Raw genomic sequence first — 18,716 nt, 5'->3', positions numbered from 1 at the left:
CAAGAAACCTATGGCAAAACTGTGCACAATACATTACAGTCTGAATGCTAAGTATACACTGTATAAATCTTGATAGAGTACGCGTCCGTGTTGGAAACAGATGACGTACTGATCAAGCGAGGCTATGCGAGGCGCTACCGAGATCTCTCCTTCGTACATCCGATATCCCCAGAGCCGTTTCCACTTCCGGGTTTTTTGCGATCATGATCGCAGTCAACAAGATACTTGATATCGATAGCAAAAAAAATAATAAAAAAACATAGGGTCGGCTGAGTTTTTAGGGTCGGGCGGGTTACGCCAATACATCAATTTTTTTTTTTTTGGCCTTACATAAGAAACCTAATGTGAGCACATAATGCATAAAACTTTCCTGAAGTGCCCTGCATATGACATTAACATGCACAGACTTCACTGCATAACCAAATTTGTGACTACTGTACTACTCAATCACACGAGCTCAGTGCTGACCAGCAGAGATTCCGTTCTCTTTATCAAATCAGGGAATTAAAACTTCTGGCAGACTTCCTCCCCCTGCCCCCCAACCTACCTGTTGCATGGCAGCTGTGTTGTCGGGCTCGCAGAAGTCGTAGACGCTGGAGCTGCGCGGCCGGTGGTGGTGGCTGCTGAAGCCACTGGTGATGGCATTCTGCTCCAGCATCAGGATACAGCGGTGCCACAGATTGTGACTCTTGCCGAGGTACTGGGTTTTCATGCGAGACGAAAAGTGAGTTCAGTGAAAAGACATTCAATGAGACGCAGTGCGAACCACTCACAAGCACATGTTATACAATCAGACACATTAAGAACCAGCCACAGATGCACTCTGCTTATGATTTTCAACAATGCCTGTAAGCTATAAGCATTACACAAACTAGTTTAATTTGGAACAAAAGCTTGTAACACAGTCTAACTTGCATAGGTAAAGAAATATCAATTATTTTCCATATCCAGCTTAATAGGTGGCAGCCCATGCAGCAGCCAAGGACATACACTGTAGATTATCACAGATGAACAATGTTGATGGACATTTAGGAATTTCTTATAGCTTATAGCAGATTATTAATGGCTGCTTTCCAAACAGCATACACTCCAGATGTTCATGATACTCCCCTTTAAAATTTCAATGAGACCCATCTCATGGGTTCACTCACCCTCAGCACACATGGCCTGATGCTGATGGCTGGCGTGCATCTGGACACAGCCTCCACAAAGGTATGGATGGTGCTCCTGGGAGCATCCTTCTGGTACTGGTGGCTACCACTGCACAAGAACGGGCTGACTTCCTGGGATAGGGTCTGCGGGGATCACAAAGAGAAGTGAAACATTCTGAAGTTTCCCACTTTCAATTTTCATCATTCACAATCACAATCAAGGGCTTGGATGACTTTGTCTATCAAGATCAAATCCTGCAGGATGACTCATCCTGATGATAATTCCAAATGCATGTACTGCTCCTTCGAAATTTTCCTTCTATATTTAAAGAAGTCTTGGTACACTTGTAGAACATGAGCTAAATCATTCCTTCATTTGCAGATTCCCATTTGCCCTTATGTGTGTAGTGGACTATTGACTGTGCACCCTTCTCTTTGGGCAAAGTGGGGTGGGATCTTTGCAGAGCGCATTTTTAATCTCCTACTGGCACGAAACAATGTTCAGCTGTGCTTGACCCGAAGCCGTTTGAGTGCAAGGCAGGCATGCTACTGACAGAGCCACCTTACTGCCCGAGTCACCCCATCAACCTGTTATGTGCCTAAACATCTTACATGTTTGTAGTTATAACTTGTCATGCTTATTCACCAGCATTCATTTAACCCCACCCCCTACAAACCTGACCTTAATTGATAAAGTTCGCCAGCTCACTAGAGAGGCATAACAATGCCTCATGCCAAATGGAAGGCTGGACACAAGAAAGAGTGGGGGGAATAGGTAATCTCTATTCTTGAAGAAATAGTTTCCAGAATGAAGACTACATAATCTCTATTCTTTGGCAAATATTTTCCTGGAATCTGTGACAATAGGCAAAGAAAGTGCCTCTCAGCGAATGTGCCAGTTGGTGGACAACCACAGCAATGTTTAGAGAGGAGACCCAAAACAAAGAAAACGATTCTGGCCGAGTACAGCGCCACCACTCACCGTCTGCTCCTTCTCGTTGAGGATCTTCCAGACCTTGGGGAAGGCCCTGACCCAGAGGGAGTGAGTCAACTCCGTGTCGCTGTGGCACAGCTGGGAGACAGCTTGTAGGAAAGTAAAGGTCTGGCAAGGTATAAACAAAAAAAACAGACAAACACCCATGATTTTGAATCACACAGGTAGTATAATATCTACATGTCCTTAAATGGTCTGCTGTTGTCTTTTTTCTCACACTTCTGCCCATACAGCACCAGGGCACAAAAATTTCCCCAAATGACTCTTTCCCATTTGGGTGAAGCATTTTGCCAAATCCTATCTTCCATTTTGGAAAGAAAACAGAATAGAGTATCCCAAGCTGTTATCTTTTCTCTCTTTTTTATTTCATCATTCAAATGATTATTTTTATCTGTTCTTTGTGTCACAACTTGTACATTTCTGATGAAGATCACATACATGAGAGATCTTTTTATCAACAGATGAAAAACCAGAACTTGTGTCTTAAGTACATGAACGTAGCAGGTTGTCATGACGGTTGCATGACATTTGCTCCTGCAACATTTGCTCCCATGAAATATCTGCATGCTAAGCCAAACGTGAACTCTACCCACATACATATCCCTAACCCTAATCGTAGTCCTCACATCAAGCTAAACCTAAAAACCTATCACAACCCTAACCCTAAGGCCTTGGAGAAAATAAATAAGACCCGAGCAATTGTCACATTAACAACTGTTGTGTCACTGTGATGACAAGGGGTCATTGACCAAGCAGTGCACTGACCTTGACGTTGCGGAGGCTCTCCAGAAACTTGATGTCCCTGGTGATGAGCTGCTGTAGCTGTTGCCTGGGCTCAGAGGAGGGGGCGGTGGAGGACACCCCACCCTCATTCTGGGGCAATTCAATGTCAATCTCAACGTCCTGGGGGAAGGGAAAGAATAAGGAGCATTCAAGTTAGTTTGAAAAGAAATTGTCAATTCAGACTGAAATTAAGTATTTCCTCAGGCATCACAGTTCTCTTTATAGAAGTGCAAAGGTAACTACCATAAGGTTTCATTACATATTCAGCAAGTCTCTTCAAACAGGAGTTTGACCTGGGTCCCACTTCATAAAGCTTGTTAGCAGTTATTACCAACTGCCACATTTCTATGACAAAATTGCTCTCAGCCAATCAGATGCAAGGATTTCAGTTGCTTATAACAACTATCATAACCTGTTATTGAAAACAAGTTTTATGAAACGGGGCCCAGGGTAATAGCATCATAATCGCTTCTAGTTTATAAAAGAAGAGAGCACAATTTTACTATGCACACTTGATTTGCAATGTTCTGTTGGCTGAAGTACATGTGCCATGTTTTTGTGAGAACAGGGATGGTCAAACTTACAGTGTAGTAATTTAGCTTTGCTTAACCGACTCATTGAGACAAGGTTGCAATGTTTTGTTCTCAACTTAAGATTCTATTCACCATAACAGAATGATCTGTTTAAGACTAAAGAGTATTGTTGCAGCATCTGTGGCCTCCATACAGAGAGAATTCAAGAAGCTTTCTGCCGAATCTTCTCACTCACCTCCTCCTTGTGTGCATCCGACTCAACATCCATGGGTTCCTCCTTGACGTGGGCAGCCAGCATGAAGGCCGCCTTCTCCTGGCTGTCTGCCAGGTTGATGACCGACGTGATGGAAGGCAGAGGGGACGTGTTGATGGTGGAGATCAACGTGCTGTTGGAGCTGGAAGACATCAGCAGCTAGAGAGGGGAGATGGAGGAGGACAACAGGTGAATGGGATATGAATGGGTGCAAGCAGAGACTGATAATATACAAATAGTGAATGGTCACGAGTGCGATGGTACAAGATTTCGCACGAGGTGAAAGATAGAGGTGATCTATCCATCAAGGCCAAGTTGAGTTGAATAGTGCGCCTCATCTTTTACGGAATGCGAAATTTTGTTCCACTGCACGAGTAAAGACCATACACTACTTGTTTTATACAACATTTCGAACGTCAACAGATGTGGTCCACACAGATTCTTGAATTTAGCACAGAAATGGCAACCATTTTTTTTTTTTTTTTTTGACCGATAACTGTACAGGACTTTATGATTAAATGAAGGATATAATTAGCAAATAACAATGTAACGCCAACATACAAGAGGGCACAGCTCGTAAAATAAGAAGACAAAGATACATACACAAAACTTTAAAACAAAGTTCAATTGCACTAGTGCATCATGTACCACACTATCACTATTCTTCATAAACTGAAGAATATTCAATACACTCCTGAAGCGCTCTGAAGTGTAAACACAAACAGCTTAAAAGCTAATATGTGACACAATAATTTCTACCTCCACACATTGCTTCAGCCAGTAGTGAGAGCCCATTGCCTCCCAGTTCTGTGAGTCAATGATGTAGAGGAGTCGGTCAAACAGTCGCCTCCTGATGCTGGCGTTGAACACCTAAGGGAAACACAGACAGGCAGGTGTCAATTATTTGTGTCATAATGTGTACTCACAATACATCAAAATAATGGAAGGTCAGGATTTTAATGCAATATTACAGAATGCCAACACATTCAAATCCTTTTCTAACTTAGGATTCCACAGATACAGAAAAAAAGAAGAAGCAACTAAGCAGCATAGGAAGAGGGAGATATTACATATGAAATATGATGCATGACTCAGCCATTCTTGGTGTAAATGAATGTACACAATGCAAAGGATACACAGTGTACATGTATAAGAATATACCAAACACCTGAATTGCTCTGGAAAGGTTTTCATTTTGCACCACAGGACTGAGTAGCATATAACAATAAATAAGGATACACAGTGTATAAAGATAATTTTGTACACCTAACACCTGAAACACTCTGGAAAGATTTTCCATTTGCACCACAGGACTGGGTAGCAGACAACGATGAAGAAAGATACACAGTGTATAATGATACACCAAACACCTGAAATGTTTTGGAAAGGTTTTCATTTTGCACCACAGGACTGGGTAGCATATAACAATCAATAAGAATACACAGTGTACAAGGATACACCAAACTACCTGAAACTCTCTGGAAAGGTTTGTATTTAGCACCACACAGGACTAGGGAGCATATTAACAATGAATTTCACCTCAATACCTTGTGAGTACATGACATGCAAAATGTGTACATATACACTACCACAAGCCCATATGCACCATTTGTACTTTACAATTCTCTGGTAACAGAGAAGCTGTCTCATGAAATCTTCGAGGCAGAACATCTTGTAAAAATCATTCAATGTTTTCACTCACAAAAACAAAACCAATATAGCATTACTTTTCCACAGCAACAATCTACTTTTGTTTCTGGGAGTCTTAATCAAGATAAACCAGTAGTAGATGGGGGGGGGGGATGATAATGTGGACTGCATCACTGGATGTGCCATAACAGACCTCAAAGAACTTGGTCCTGATGTGGGGCTGACTGCATCGTAGACCTGCCAGGAAGGCTGGCTCCAGCTTGGATGTCAGGTCACTACCGGCCAGAGAATCGTCCCTAGAAGGTACAGAAACGGTGACACTCGCATTCATGCACTTGCCAAAGGAACAATTCCCCAGAAGTTGCATTTCAGTAAGAGCTCAATAGCAATGCTCTGCATTTGCAGGGTAACACTGAAGGTGACGAAAACATGTCAATAGAGTGTTATCAATCAACCACTGAAGTATGATCAGAGAAAAACTTTAATTATGTTGTAAAGATAACATTCACAATGGATAGTATTTTGGCAGATGTATAATTTGTGAATGCATGTTCAGATGCAAACATTACCTGGCAGGCTAAATTGCACAGCTACTGCATGGCTCACACAAATAGTGTTCAAAATACAAACAAAAACAAATTTAATATCAATGTAAGAGTAACATATAAACAGCTGTTTACTACTATTCTTGTGAGCTTAAACTTAAAAAATTGCAGGGATTTCATGAAACTATGAATATCAAGAGGTGAGGCAGACATGATTATTCTGCACTATCCTTAATTCATCACCAAGAATTCCTTCTCAGTTTTGACAATTATAACAAAAATAAGGTACAAATTTCTTGTCAAAATTTCACTAATACATATCAGATGGGGAGGTGTCTCTTAGAAGACTTTGCAAAAGAAATGGTGACTTCAACATATTTTTATCCCTCTGGTGGTTGCTTCTAGCACAGCCAAACATGTATTCTCTGTACTCAATGGCTGCCTTTTCTCACCTGTAGACCCAATTCACAAGCTCAAGGAACTGGGCATTGAGCTCGGATTCTTCTGGGAAGCGCTTCTCCACGTACTGCATCAGTTTGACCAGGAGGATGGTCTTCTCCTTGGGGGAGGGGGACTGGTTTACCATCAGAGCCGTCTGGTTAGTTGGAGTCATCGAGTCAGGGATGGGGGGGGGGGGGGATGGAAAGGCATGGGGGAAAGGTATGAATAGAAACAGTCAGAATGAAACATTCACGTCTCTTCAAACTTGCATATATTAAGTAGTTTGCATGTTTTATGTTGTTTGTTTGTTGTGCATTGTTCCCTGTTTGTATAATTTTCCATTTTCACTTCTAAGCACTTTGAGCACTTCTGTGGATATACATGTAGCACTACATAAATAAGCATTATCATCATTACCATCATTACCATCATCATCATCATCATCATCATCATCATCATCATCATCATCATCATCATCATCATCATCATCATCATCATTATTATCATTATTGTTATCAGTATTTAGCCATAGAAGAACAGACACAAATTTCATTGTAATACATTCTCAGAAAAATTTCTGACTTCTGAGCTTGTATGCAAGAAAAAAAGTTTTCTATAGTGGGTATTGATTAGATTAGAAAATCAACACAAAATGTAAAAAAGTTATAGCGTAGATTATCTTCACACTCTTGTTGAAGAAGTGATTCCTCCCACCAGATTCCAAATGAAAAGGTGAGAACTTGTCTGAGAGTCACATAGCCAATACCTCAGAATCACAAAACTGATCATGTTGCGAGAATCAAAGGGAACCATCACAACAACCACCACCACAACAACGATAACGACAACACCGACAACAAAAATGACGGCGACAACGACGATGACGACAACAACAACAACAACAACAACAGAAAAATGAACTTTTTTTTCCAAACTGACCTTTGCCTTGACCCACTCCTCCACCATCTTCACGATGGTCTTGAGCACCTTGGCGTCAGGGGACTTCTCAATGACGGACGTCAGGACCTGGACAAAGTTGCGCCTCATGTCGGTGCTCATCACGCCCACGCGGTTCTTGACCAGGTCAAGGCTGATGATCAGGAGCTCCGAGGCCACTGAGGGGTGCAGGGGGAGAAGGGGGGGGGGGGAGAGAATTTTAGCAGCATAATTGAAGAGACATCACAAAGTGTTGTGATCTTCTTATCCAGCGATGATGGGACATGGATTTGTGCACCAAACTGTAAAGATTCACAACTTTTGAATGCATTGACTGATTTTTTGTGAAACATCGTTAATGTGTATTACTTATATTTGTGCATTTGAGATATATTAACCCTTTGAGCAGCAACATTGAAATCTAGTTGAACAGCAAAAAAGAATAGTAATAATAAAATGAATGAATGAATGAATTTAAAAATATGACCGCAAACTCACAAGAGGTTGCGTCGGTGCTGCTGGGGTTGAGGTGCTCACGCGCCATCTTCTGTAGCGCCCTCATGAAGACCGTGATGAGACGGTCGATGTAGCTGATGTTGTTAGTGCAGGCCGCCTTCAGGATCATGAGGGTGCCAAAGAGACCTGACGTGGGGGAACCGTTGGTGGCTCTGGAAAGGAAAGAACAAGAAGCATTGCACACACTTGTGATGATGTTCTAAAGTGTCAACTAAGTGGGCTACTCCATGCGTAAATCTAATTATTCTCATACCCATTCCATTTTCTTCAAATAAACCAACAAAGTTATCCAAAAAAAGCTAGAAACGTAAAACTTTTTTACCTCCAAAATGTCATGAAAGTCACTTCCTTTGATGATTGTTGTTGTTGTTGTTTTATAGAAAGAAAGAAGAGAGAGAAAAATGGGGCCCTATACAAATAATTTGCCCCAGACAGCACTCAACATAAAACAGACATTATAAATCTAAGAAAAATATAAACAAGATTATTAAATATATATGTGTATGTACCAAGTCTCCACGAGGGAGCTCATATTGTCTCCACAAAGGAGCTCATTAAGTCTCCACGGGGGAGCTCATATTGTCTCCACAAAGGAGCTAATTAGGTCTCCACGAGGGAGCTCATATGATATTTATGAATACCTAAAATTCTTTAGTTAAGCAAACTTTGATGATTGAATATGGTTCCTTCAAAATGAATGCTCAATGACTTGAAGGGAAACCCACATATATAAAATAGATTTGATTCAATGTCCATTTTTTTTTTTCACCTGAAAAAGAAACATTCACCAAATAATCTACATCATATATCATCACATATCTTGGAGATATGAGAAAATAATAATGAAAATATCATTAGAATTATACCCAAAATATGAAATGGAAATCCTGCCATTGTCCATATTACTTTCTTTTCTTTTTTTTTATTTAAAAAAGGCAACAGCTGATTCCAGAAATCTAAAAATTCCAAGACTTACTTTTCATAAGCGGTCAGTCCCTCGTAAATGACCTTCCCCACACTGGCATAGAGGCTGTCCAGCTCTTCGTACTTGGATGCTACGTTTGACGTACCTGTCGTGCCCAGACAAAAAAGGGAAGAGAAGCATAGAAACGGATGGAGGGTATCAAAACTTGCTTTCATGGAAGGTAAAAGAGCCTGCAAGGACAACCCATCTTGATATCAATACAATGTATATTTTGTGCAGTGGTTTTATTTTTGCAAATTTTGCAAGCATGTGTGTATGGTAATATTCACGAAATACACAAACGGCTTGTGAAAATACTGCCTCACGCAACAGCCCAGTAACAAATGAGCTGTGTACTGTCATCACGAGATGCAAAAAATCACCAAATTTTCTTCGGAAAAGGGAAAATACACATTTCTCCTTTTGTCACTGTGGTTCTTGATGGAAAATTTAATCACTCATGAAACTGACTTATCCACAAAATATTAGACTTGTAAAATACATGGTGTGTACAAAAGATGTCCTTGTGAAGGGCTAAAGTATTCATAATATATGGTCACCTGCATGATCCTCTTTATTTTCAACAGTTTTCTTGCTGTACTCAAATCTGTGAATTGATTAGATAATTGTACTCCTCAACTTGATGAGGAATATGCCCACAAGTTTGTCCTGTATCCTTTTGAATAGATTTTGAGGGTAAGGCATTTAGCAGTTACCATAGTAAGGTGCTTCAAAGTTGCCTCAAAGCTCATGCATTGAAGAATTTTAAATGTAATTGATTTTTTTTTTAAATTAGAATCTAAGAATGCACACATGATTTGAAAAACAGATTATTTTCATAGTCTTTTTAGATTTTAAGCTGAAGGACTCAGGGATGAACACCCCAAAGAAACCAAAGAATCTATTAAATGGTTGTTCTGGTTTCTACAGCGGTTGGAAAAACTCACTCGACTCTGTCGGGAACGTGCTCATGAGTTTGACGAGGAGTGCGTGGACGGAGCGGATGACCTTCGTGCTTGGACAGGTCATGCAGGCGGCGATGCCTCGCTGGAGGGGCTTGAAACTGGACAAGATGGTGGGCTTGTCCTGTCATGTTGATGGGTGAAAGCAAATATCACACAGATGTGAAGACAGGACACAAAAGGTACAAAAACAATGGCTTTTAAAGTGACGAGGAACTGAAGTACATTGTAGTCCCCTTGTAATCATAACCAGTAGCAACAACATCACAACTACACATTGAAATCATTGTACAATACACATGGACCAGTAAGCCATCAAACTGCCTACAAGGCATTTATAGGTACATTAGCTATATCATCTTTTCTTACAGCACTTTTCTTCTTGGTTCATAAATGTGACTCGCAGTGGGGTCAGTAGGAAATAGTTATGAAGAATAACAAGACAATCCGTAAATGTTGCTTCCTTTGCTTTCATTAACAAATGGGAATAATAAGAAAAAAACAACAACACACACACAACAAACGGTACATACAGTAATCCCACATGCTTAAATCTGTGTCTGTAACTCTAGAGTATGCATCACCCCCCCCCCCCCACACCTCCCCCCGCATGAAGAAGTACTGGTAACATTCACTCCTGAGGCTACCAGCAGCAGATTGTATTTGATTTTGACTTACCATCACACCCAGCAAGAAGTTGAGCACGTCGAGTCCGGCGCAATGGTTTCCATAGTTGCCAATGGCTTGTTGGTCCTTGGCCCGAGTATTTGAGAGACACAAATACGAGACGGTAATTTTCCCCCACCTCACAAGGAGTCACACCAATACGCACACACACACACACACACACACACACACACACACACTAAAAGCTTGTTCAGTGAATCACAAAAAAAAAAAAAAAAAAAAAAAAAATGCACTTAATTACATCTTTGGATTGGATTCAAGCCTTAACAGTCCACTACATTCTTAAGTCTACAATATGACACTGCAGTCACATGGGAACATTGCAGAGAAAAAAAAAAAAAAGTGAGAAAGGTCACAAATAGGTCAAATAGACTGAATTTTTGATAACATTCAGCAGTGTTTGTGCAACACACAGCATAAGAATATGGGCTAGACAAAAAACAAAAACAAAACATAAACAACAGATTGACTGTGTCCAATCTCCTCCAGTCTCTCCTGGCATCAGATATTTACCATGCTTTGCAACTATCTCCAAATGTATGATTTCTTTTTCTACACAGTCTTGTCTCTTTCTCTTGCAAAGAGAGGAAACCAACATAAAACAATCTCGTCTTCCATAGATGCTCTACTACTCTCAATACTAAGACTTCCAACACAAAAGCACATCAATAACACACAAAGCACACACAAACCTTTGAACATGGTGCAATTTGAACTAAATATGAACATCTACCAACATCAACAAGTAATATAATCTGCACTTGATGTTTCCACAAGAATATGACAAATACATAGAAAAATATATTCTGTGTGGATATACATATAAAACAGGTTAAAGTCACAATCAAACACTGTGTGTAATTTGAAATATCTGAGCTGCTTGGTTCTACATGCAGCCAAAGCATCTTATATGTGTGAATACAAAGCTTTGACAAACTTGGGGTTGAAATTTAATGCTACATGCTTATAAAATAGTTCAAAACCTATAAATGACCTGATACTTAAATTTTTCCATAGACATCAGTGTAAGAATAGATTATATTGTGAACAATTCAATAGCTTGGTGACATTTCTTTATAGAATGGTCAATAGTAACAGCATAGAGTCTTAAAACTTGTGTTTACAGGGATTTTTTTTTTTTTACATACACTTTAACAACATCACACAGGATAGTCAGCACAGTTCATCAGTATATGAAATACTGGTGGGCAGTTTTTGTACTGTATTCATATTCTATGCATGCTTTGTTCATAAACGATTACCTTAACATTGATAAGAACCCCGATATTTGCCTAGACTTGCCCCACACTGCAACAACTAATGAAAGCTATTAGTGAATTCCTACCAGGGAATCTGAATTGGAAAGACAAGGTGAATAAAACGGTTTGTTACTAGGCTGTAGCCAAAGAAATGTCCATGAATTTTAACAGATTACAGAAACCTTCTATTGAGCTGTTTCATATTAGGCAATGCCTTGAAATGGGCTTGCAGTGTCTGCACAGTTTTCACAACTGCAGCTCTTGAAAAACGTCAATTGTGACGTTTTGATTTGAGAAGCAGAATGAATATGTAAGAACAAAAATGAATCTCTTGGCACGGAGCCCGAGACCTGATGGAACACTGCTCCCTTACCACTGAGAGAAAGAGCTTGTCCAGAAAGTTGAGACGTAGCTCGCTGTTGGGCCAGACGTCCGGCCGCAGGGCTGTCTTCAGTAGGGCCATACAGCGGCGCGAGAGCTGCTCACCCGGCGAACCGACGGCGGACGTGTTGCTGCTGTCATTGACCTGGCAGGCGAGCCGGATGAGGAAGTTGACGACGGCGTCGGAGTAGACCTTCTCAATCGGCTTGCTGGCCTCAGAGGTGATGCTGCGGGCCGTCTGCTGTCGGTTAGTCGAGCGAAGGCAGAATGAGAGAAGGAAGAGGGAAAGAGAGAAAGAAAATGAGAGAGAAAGAAAAAAAGACAATGAGACAGATAGGCAGACAGAATCAGAGAGAAAATAGAGAGAGAAGAGACAGATATATAAAGAGAGAGAAAAAAACATAGACGGCGAGACAGATAGAGAGAATCAGAAAGAAGAGAAGAAACAGATAGAGAGAGGGATATGAAGAGATATATGAAGAGATAGATGAAGAGATAGATGAAGAGATAGATGGAGATAGAAGACAGAGACAGACAGAATCATAGAGATAATAGAGAGAGAAGGGAGAGATATATAAAAAAAGAGAGAGGAAAAAAGACAGGGAGACATATAGACATACAGAATCAAAAAGATATTAGAGAGAAAAGAGAAAACAGATATACAATGAGAGACAGAGACAGAAATAGCAAGAGACAACAAGACAGATAGGCAAAATCGGAGAGAAAATAGAGAGAGAGAGAAGGGAGACAGAAACACAAAGACAGAGATATACGAGACAGGTGGAGAAAGAAGAGACAGACACAGACAGAAAGACAGACAAAATTGAGGGAAAAAAAAACAAAGAGAAAGAGACAGACACACACACACACACACAAAAAAAAGACAGAGACAGAAAGAGAAAGACACAGCGAGACGGTGAGACAGACAGACAGAATCAGAGAGAAAATAAAGAGAAAAGAGACAGATATATAAAGAGAGACAGAGAGAGAGAGAGAGAAAGACATAATGAGAGACATAAAAAGAAGAGAGTGCAAGAAAGACGTAACATCACAGGTGAAACCCAAGATATGAGGAATAGAAGAAGGAATGAATGTACAATAAAAGAGAAAGAGAGAGAGAAGGGGACAGGGAGCACAGACAAAGTAAAGCCAACACAACAACAAAGTCAAATGCAGGGCAGGGGAAAGCAGATAATAATAGAGAGAGAGATTATATCAAAACAAGAAGAGGTAAACCAAAGAGAAGAGATAAAGAGGAAGAGAACATAGAAACAGAAACAAGGAAAGATATATGATTACACAGACACATGAATAAGATGAAGATTGATATATTGAGCAAAAGAACCACAGAAAAAGATCAGAAAGGATAGAAAGCAAGGGAGAGAATACACAGCAACAGAAGAAAAAAAAAATAGAAAGAAAAAGAAGAAGACATATATTAGAAACATAATACAGAGCAGTCTGGATATCTTTTTGACTACTGGTCCACAGACAGAGGGGTAACAGCTGCCACAAAACTTCACAGGGGTGAACAAACTTGCTTCACTGCATGACAACCTTTGGGGGAGGCGTGTTACCTTTTCCACCGGCTTGCTTGCTTCGGGTGTGGCAGAGTGAGCCGACGGCTGTCCGTAGGCAGTGGAAAAGACAACATGCATACACAGACTGATAAAGCAGAGCTCTGGAGCCCAGAAAAGTCTGTGACTTAATGATAAAACATCTGAAGAGCTCTCCCGTAAGCTGTCATGTCACAACATAAGAAGGGATCTCGGCAGACCTGTCTGAATTTTTCCCTTGTGATCATAAAGGCTGATGATTCTCTGGCTTTCATCAGATAGTCACAGTCATTGCAACTAAAACTCAATTAATTATTGGACTAAAAGACTCCAGAAGTTAATCTATAAACTCTTTAATATCTATCCACCCAAAATGCACTTTGATGGTACAGTATGTTAATAGATAAACAATGTGACATTTAAACTCTACCAGTATAATGTTTTGAATCTCTGCATAATCTTAAATTTCCAGAACGAACATACAGTGCACAAAGTATACAGGGTGGGGAGGATAATCATCTGTGTGTGTTGCTCTTTCATGCCTTAGCATCAGCCCTCATGATGTACTCATTTATTGGTTTCCTCTTACGTGATAACAGTCACAAGCTGATTTCATCTGACCATTCTTTCAAACACAAAACTTTGGACAGACTGGCAGGAATGTACTCACCGCTCCAGAGGTGTGTCTCGATCTCTTGGCGTCGGGCAGTTCGGTGGATGACGCTCGCTTGACAGGCCCCGCGACGGGCGTCTCCTCCGAAGCTCCGGCCTGGAAAATGACCAAAACAAACAAATGATAAACAAATATGCAGACAAACGGAGAACACTGCCTCACTTCAACATAGATAAATTGAGATAAAGTGTGAAATATGGGTATACAGAGAATGTAAAAAAAAAAAAAAGAAGAAAGACAATGGAAGGTAGGCAGTGTAACAGATGGGCAAAGTATTATCATCAGCACCATGAATAACACTCTAATAACTGCAGATGCGCTTCTGCACAGTATTGAGTGAGAAAAAAACAAGAGTGTTGACCAACCTGTAAAACATATCTCTCAGAGAATAACCTACCCCAAGAAATTCATATTTGCCTTTACCTAGCATAGAAGAGTTTGTGTGAAAACTTGAGACAAAATACACAAGTACTACATGGCAGACCCTTGGCATGGCATGTGTATAGAAGTACCATACATGGTGAATTAACTGAAAGAGATAATGGTGACACACAATCCTACAGTACAAAATTACAAGCCACCTTCCATCAGTTTGCAATCTTCTTCCCCATTCCTGCATCTACTTTTTGGTCAGTGTTTATCTGATCACTATCATAAAGACACAAAAACTTGCCAACAGATATTTAACACTTATGAAACACATGTTTGTTTGTTGTTTTTTTTTTTTTGGTAGGGTACTTAATAATTGACCAACACGCCACAGCTTTTTGTGTACAGATATATAGGGTAAATGAAATGGGTTGATTTTCTTACGTCACTTGGTCCCTCATCATCCCTGATCCTCTGCACCTCCCACTTGATAATGACCTCAACCAGCTCCACCACCAGCTTCCTGTGCTCCAGGGTGGCGTTTGGCGTGTTGCCAAGTCTCTGGATGGAGTAGACCATTGTTTGGATCAGGTGGTGCCTGACGGGGTAGTACACCTTGTAGTGCCTCACGAGGAGTTGCCTGTAGATTTAGCACATAGAAAGGGAGATCACAGACTTCAAATTTAAAGTAGTGTATTTCTTGCCAAGGTATGCTTTAATAAATCTTCTTTCTCCAGACCTTGCGTATCGCCCTCCAAAATATCAGCAGCAAAAACAATCCTCCTCTCAAGTGTGAGTGTAATGGCAGTATGGGCACAACCATGTAAATGAATGTCATGATTTGATTACCTAAAGATGTTAAAGACATTTAGATGTCAAACTTGTGGAATGGCACACCTCAATGCAATACCTAACTTTCCTGTACACATTTTGCTTTCTGATCATCATCATCATCATCATCATCCCAATCCTCATCATGATGCCTCCTCTTCCTCCTCCTTGTACTACCTCCTCCTCATCATCATCATCATTATCATCTTCATCATTAACATCATCATCACAATCCTCACATCATCATGCTCCCTCCTCCTCATCAGCATCACCACCATCACCGTCATTATCGTCATAGTTATTATCATCATCATACGGCTCCACCTCCTCTGTCTCATTCTCATCACCATACCCATTACCATCACTCTCGGTATCATCTTTCAGTCATAATAATAATTCCCATCATCTCTAATGCCATCTACCATCACATACAATCTTAAACACCTTCACAGTAACACACAATCATCATTCTTTTTCTACATTACTATCATTATAAAAAGAATTATTCTACATTACTATCGTTATAAAAAGAATTATTCTGCACCAACAGTGTCCATGCCCACGACATATTTGTTGCAATGGTATTGGGAGGAGCTACATGAGCTGAAGTTGGTATAACAAGGAACTCACAGCATGTGGACCAGCTGGGCAATGGTGTAGCCTTCTTCCACAATGATTTTCTTGGTCCAATGGGTCAGCATGGCATTGCCATCCTCCATCCTCTGGGGCAAGACTGGGGTCAGGATATCAAGGGCCTGCCGGACAACTGACCGGGCCTCCCCTGCGTGGGCCTTCAACAGACTATGAAATACCTGGCGTATTGGGAAGAGGTCAGCAGAGTGTAAGATTTCAGGGTAGACATTCATTAAATAGCACAGCACTTAACACTTGACTGACACACAAATGGTATCTGGCCAAACATAAATGAATACTGTTTACACAAAATCTAAATATGTCTATAATGAAAATAGCCCTAGTTTGAGTGGGAAGTTTCACAGAAAGTTCCGCAAAAAGTCACACTCGCAAAACTTCAAGATCTTAAAGATTGTGATTGCAGCTCATGAGACATGACAGTTTTGGCAGGGGGAAAAAAAAGAGTAAAATTCAGGGGTTCATCTCAACTTGGAGAAACAAGTGCCCCTCATCCCTTCCTATGCCCCCCCCCCCCCACTCCCATGATGGCTTGGACCACCCACCTGCAGGACAATCCTCTTGTGGATGGCAAACTTGGCAATGTTGTGGGCCAGCAGGAGATGGCCGTGGTACTTGGTGGTCGGGTCCACGCAATTCTTCTGAATCAGGCAAGGCCAGGCGAACGTCATGAGGCGGCGAAGCTTCGTGCCCTGCTTCCTGTTTGATCGACGCCACAGGACAGAAGCAGATGTTAACATCACTGCTACTAAAATACTTCATTTGATGTTACTTCCAACAACATTGTGGTCGACCATCAAACTGAATGTGGCCTTTGGCTATTTCAGAATATGTATAGAATAAAGTAGTTTCATTGTCAAGAATGACTGCTATACATCTTGGCCCGAATTCACGAAGGTGGTACAAATGAAACCATGGTTTAAACCATGGACAAAAACCATGGAGCACCAAGTGTCGCACGGAATATTTCGTTACGAAATCGATCATTTCATCGATGAAATGATTATTTTGTAACGAAATGACAACATTTTGTAACTAAATGAACATTTCGTCCAAGAAATGATAATTTCGTTAACGAAACGGTCATTTTGTCGATGAAATGACCATTTTCGTAATGAAATATTCCGTGCGACACTTGGCGCTCCATGGTTTTTGTCCAAGGTTTAAACCATGGTTTCATTTGTACCACCTTCGTGAATTCGGGCCCTTGTGTTTAAATCCAAGAGCAGCTCATCAAAAACAATTCAATGGATTCTTTGCCAATCAGCACTCAAAGCACACAATGAGTCAATTGGGATACTTATCCCCCCCCCCTTTCAGATGGTTAAAAATCTCTCTTGAAATGATTGATTGCAATCTCAATTAGAACAATCATGACTGTAATCCATGAAAACAAATTATCGTAATCATGATTCTAGAATTTTGATTTGCAAGTCAAGGTTAGCATGTGTTGCTTGAGTCGTGGTGCGCACTTCCCATCTGAAAGACATGAAATCTATAACATGATTGAAGGGGCAGAGCTTACAGTGTACTTTCATCTGCAGATCATGCAAAATGTAATGCAATCTGCCTGCACTGCACTAGCTAGCGTGTGCTTTGCCACTTTGATTGACAGGTCAGGACACGGAAACCTCCAAAACTCAAATCAAGACTACAGGCGTGATTCATAGTCATTATTACATTTGAGCATCAGAATGCTTCACAACTTATATCAAGATTGTAAAATCAAGATTCCTAAAGATGATTACGAGAGACTTTTCTATCACCTGAACAAGCTCTTAGAGATTGCTTCTTCTTCTTTACTTTGTGTTCATCTGTTATAGAAACAGATGAACACAAAGGTAGAAAAGGTAGAAAACTAACATGCAAAAATGTGTGCATCATGGAGAAATACCAATTTTTTGAGAGAACCTACCATGAATGGTATGAATGAACGAACTCACTTGTCAGCTGCGTCGTGAATGTGAGGGGCGGCCCGCTCCACCAGGAGGGCAGCAAACTGGAGCAGGAGGATGCGCACCGAGTCGGAGGTGCCGTAGGGGTTCTCAGGGTCAATGACTTTGCTGATGAAGACGCTGACCAGATTGTCGGGACTGTCCTGGCCCGGGTTGGAGGGACCCCCAATCAGCTGTGAATACCCCAAACACAAATAAAGATACAGTTGAGCATGTTCGCAATTTGAAATGCAGGAATTTGGAAACTACGATATGTCAAGTGATGTTCAGCATATCTTCCTGTTCAAAAAATATTGGTTGCTTTTTAATTTTTTTTTTTTCTTTATGCAAACTCAGTGTCAGATCCTAAAATCTATGTTATTTAGGTAGCTTTTCTTCCTCTGTATCATTTCCACTTGATATTGGTGCTCAATGACTTCAAATGTGTGATTTAGTGATCTTCAAATTTATCTTTATCATTCACTTTTATTAACTCACTGCACACAAAACTTGAGTGATACCCTCGCACATCTGAAAAAAAAAAAAATGTTTTTTCTCCTACATTTATCCATGATTTAAACAGCCAATATTCTTTTTAAGGGGAAGGAGAGAAATAAATGAACCATGATAACACAGTCAACTTTATG

At 40.6% G+C, this 18,716-nt stretch overlaps 1 protein-coding gene across 1 annotated transcript in view; it reads right to left on the bottom strand.

The window, feature by feature from the left end:
* LOC140243787 (transformation/transcription domain-associated protein-like) overlaps positions 1-18,716 on the bottom strand; it is a 107,280-nt gene that overhangs the window by 49,444 nt on the left and 39,120 nt on the right. Inside the window, exons 40-58 of the mRNA XM_072323456.1 lie at positions 18,079-18,263; positions 16,681-16,834; positions 16,115-16,296; positions 15,098-15,293; positions 14,282-14,365; positions 12,048-12,293; positions 10,407-10,481; positions 9,714-9,852; positions 8,779-8,872; positions 7,785-7,954; positions 7,290-7,465; positions 6,362-6,504; positions 5,558-5,660; positions 4,474-4,584; positions 3,697-3,873; positions 2,911-3,048; positions 2,134-2,253; positions 1,152-1,295; positions 548-700 (exon numbers count right to left, since the gene is read on the bottom strand). Coding sequence (XP_072179557.1) covers positions 548-700; positions 1,152-1,295; positions 2,134-2,253; positions 2,911-3,048; positions 3,697-3,873; positions 4,474-4,584; positions 5,558-5,660; positions 6,362-6,504; positions 7,290-7,465; positions 7,785-7,954; positions 8,779-8,872; positions 9,714-9,852; positions 10,407-10,481; positions 12,048-12,293; positions 14,282-14,365; positions 15,098-15,293; positions 16,115-16,296; positions 16,681-16,834; positions 18,079-18,263 — 2,790 coding nt within the window. The remainder of the gene's footprint in view (positions 1-547; positions 701-1,151; positions 1,296-2,133; positions 2,254-2,910; positions 3,049-3,696; positions 3,874-4,473; positions 4,585-5,557; positions 5,661-6,361; positions 6,505-7,289; positions 7,466-7,784; positions 7,955-8,778; positions 8,873-9,713; positions 9,853-10,406; positions 10,482-12,047; positions 12,294-14,281; positions 14,366-15,097; positions 15,294-16,114; positions 16,297-16,680; positions 16,835-18,078; positions 18,264-18,716) is intronic.

Source organism: Diadema setosum, chromosome 20 (genome assembly GCF_964275005.1).
Source record: "Diadema setosum chromosome 20, eeDiaSeto1, whole genome shotgun sequence".
Lineage (NCBI taxonomy): Eukaryota > Metazoa > Echinodermata > Echinoidea > Diadematoida > Diadematidae > Diadema > Diadema setosum.
Note: the sequence above shows the minus strand (reverse complement) of the source record. Positions and strands in the feature narration are given on the sequence as shown.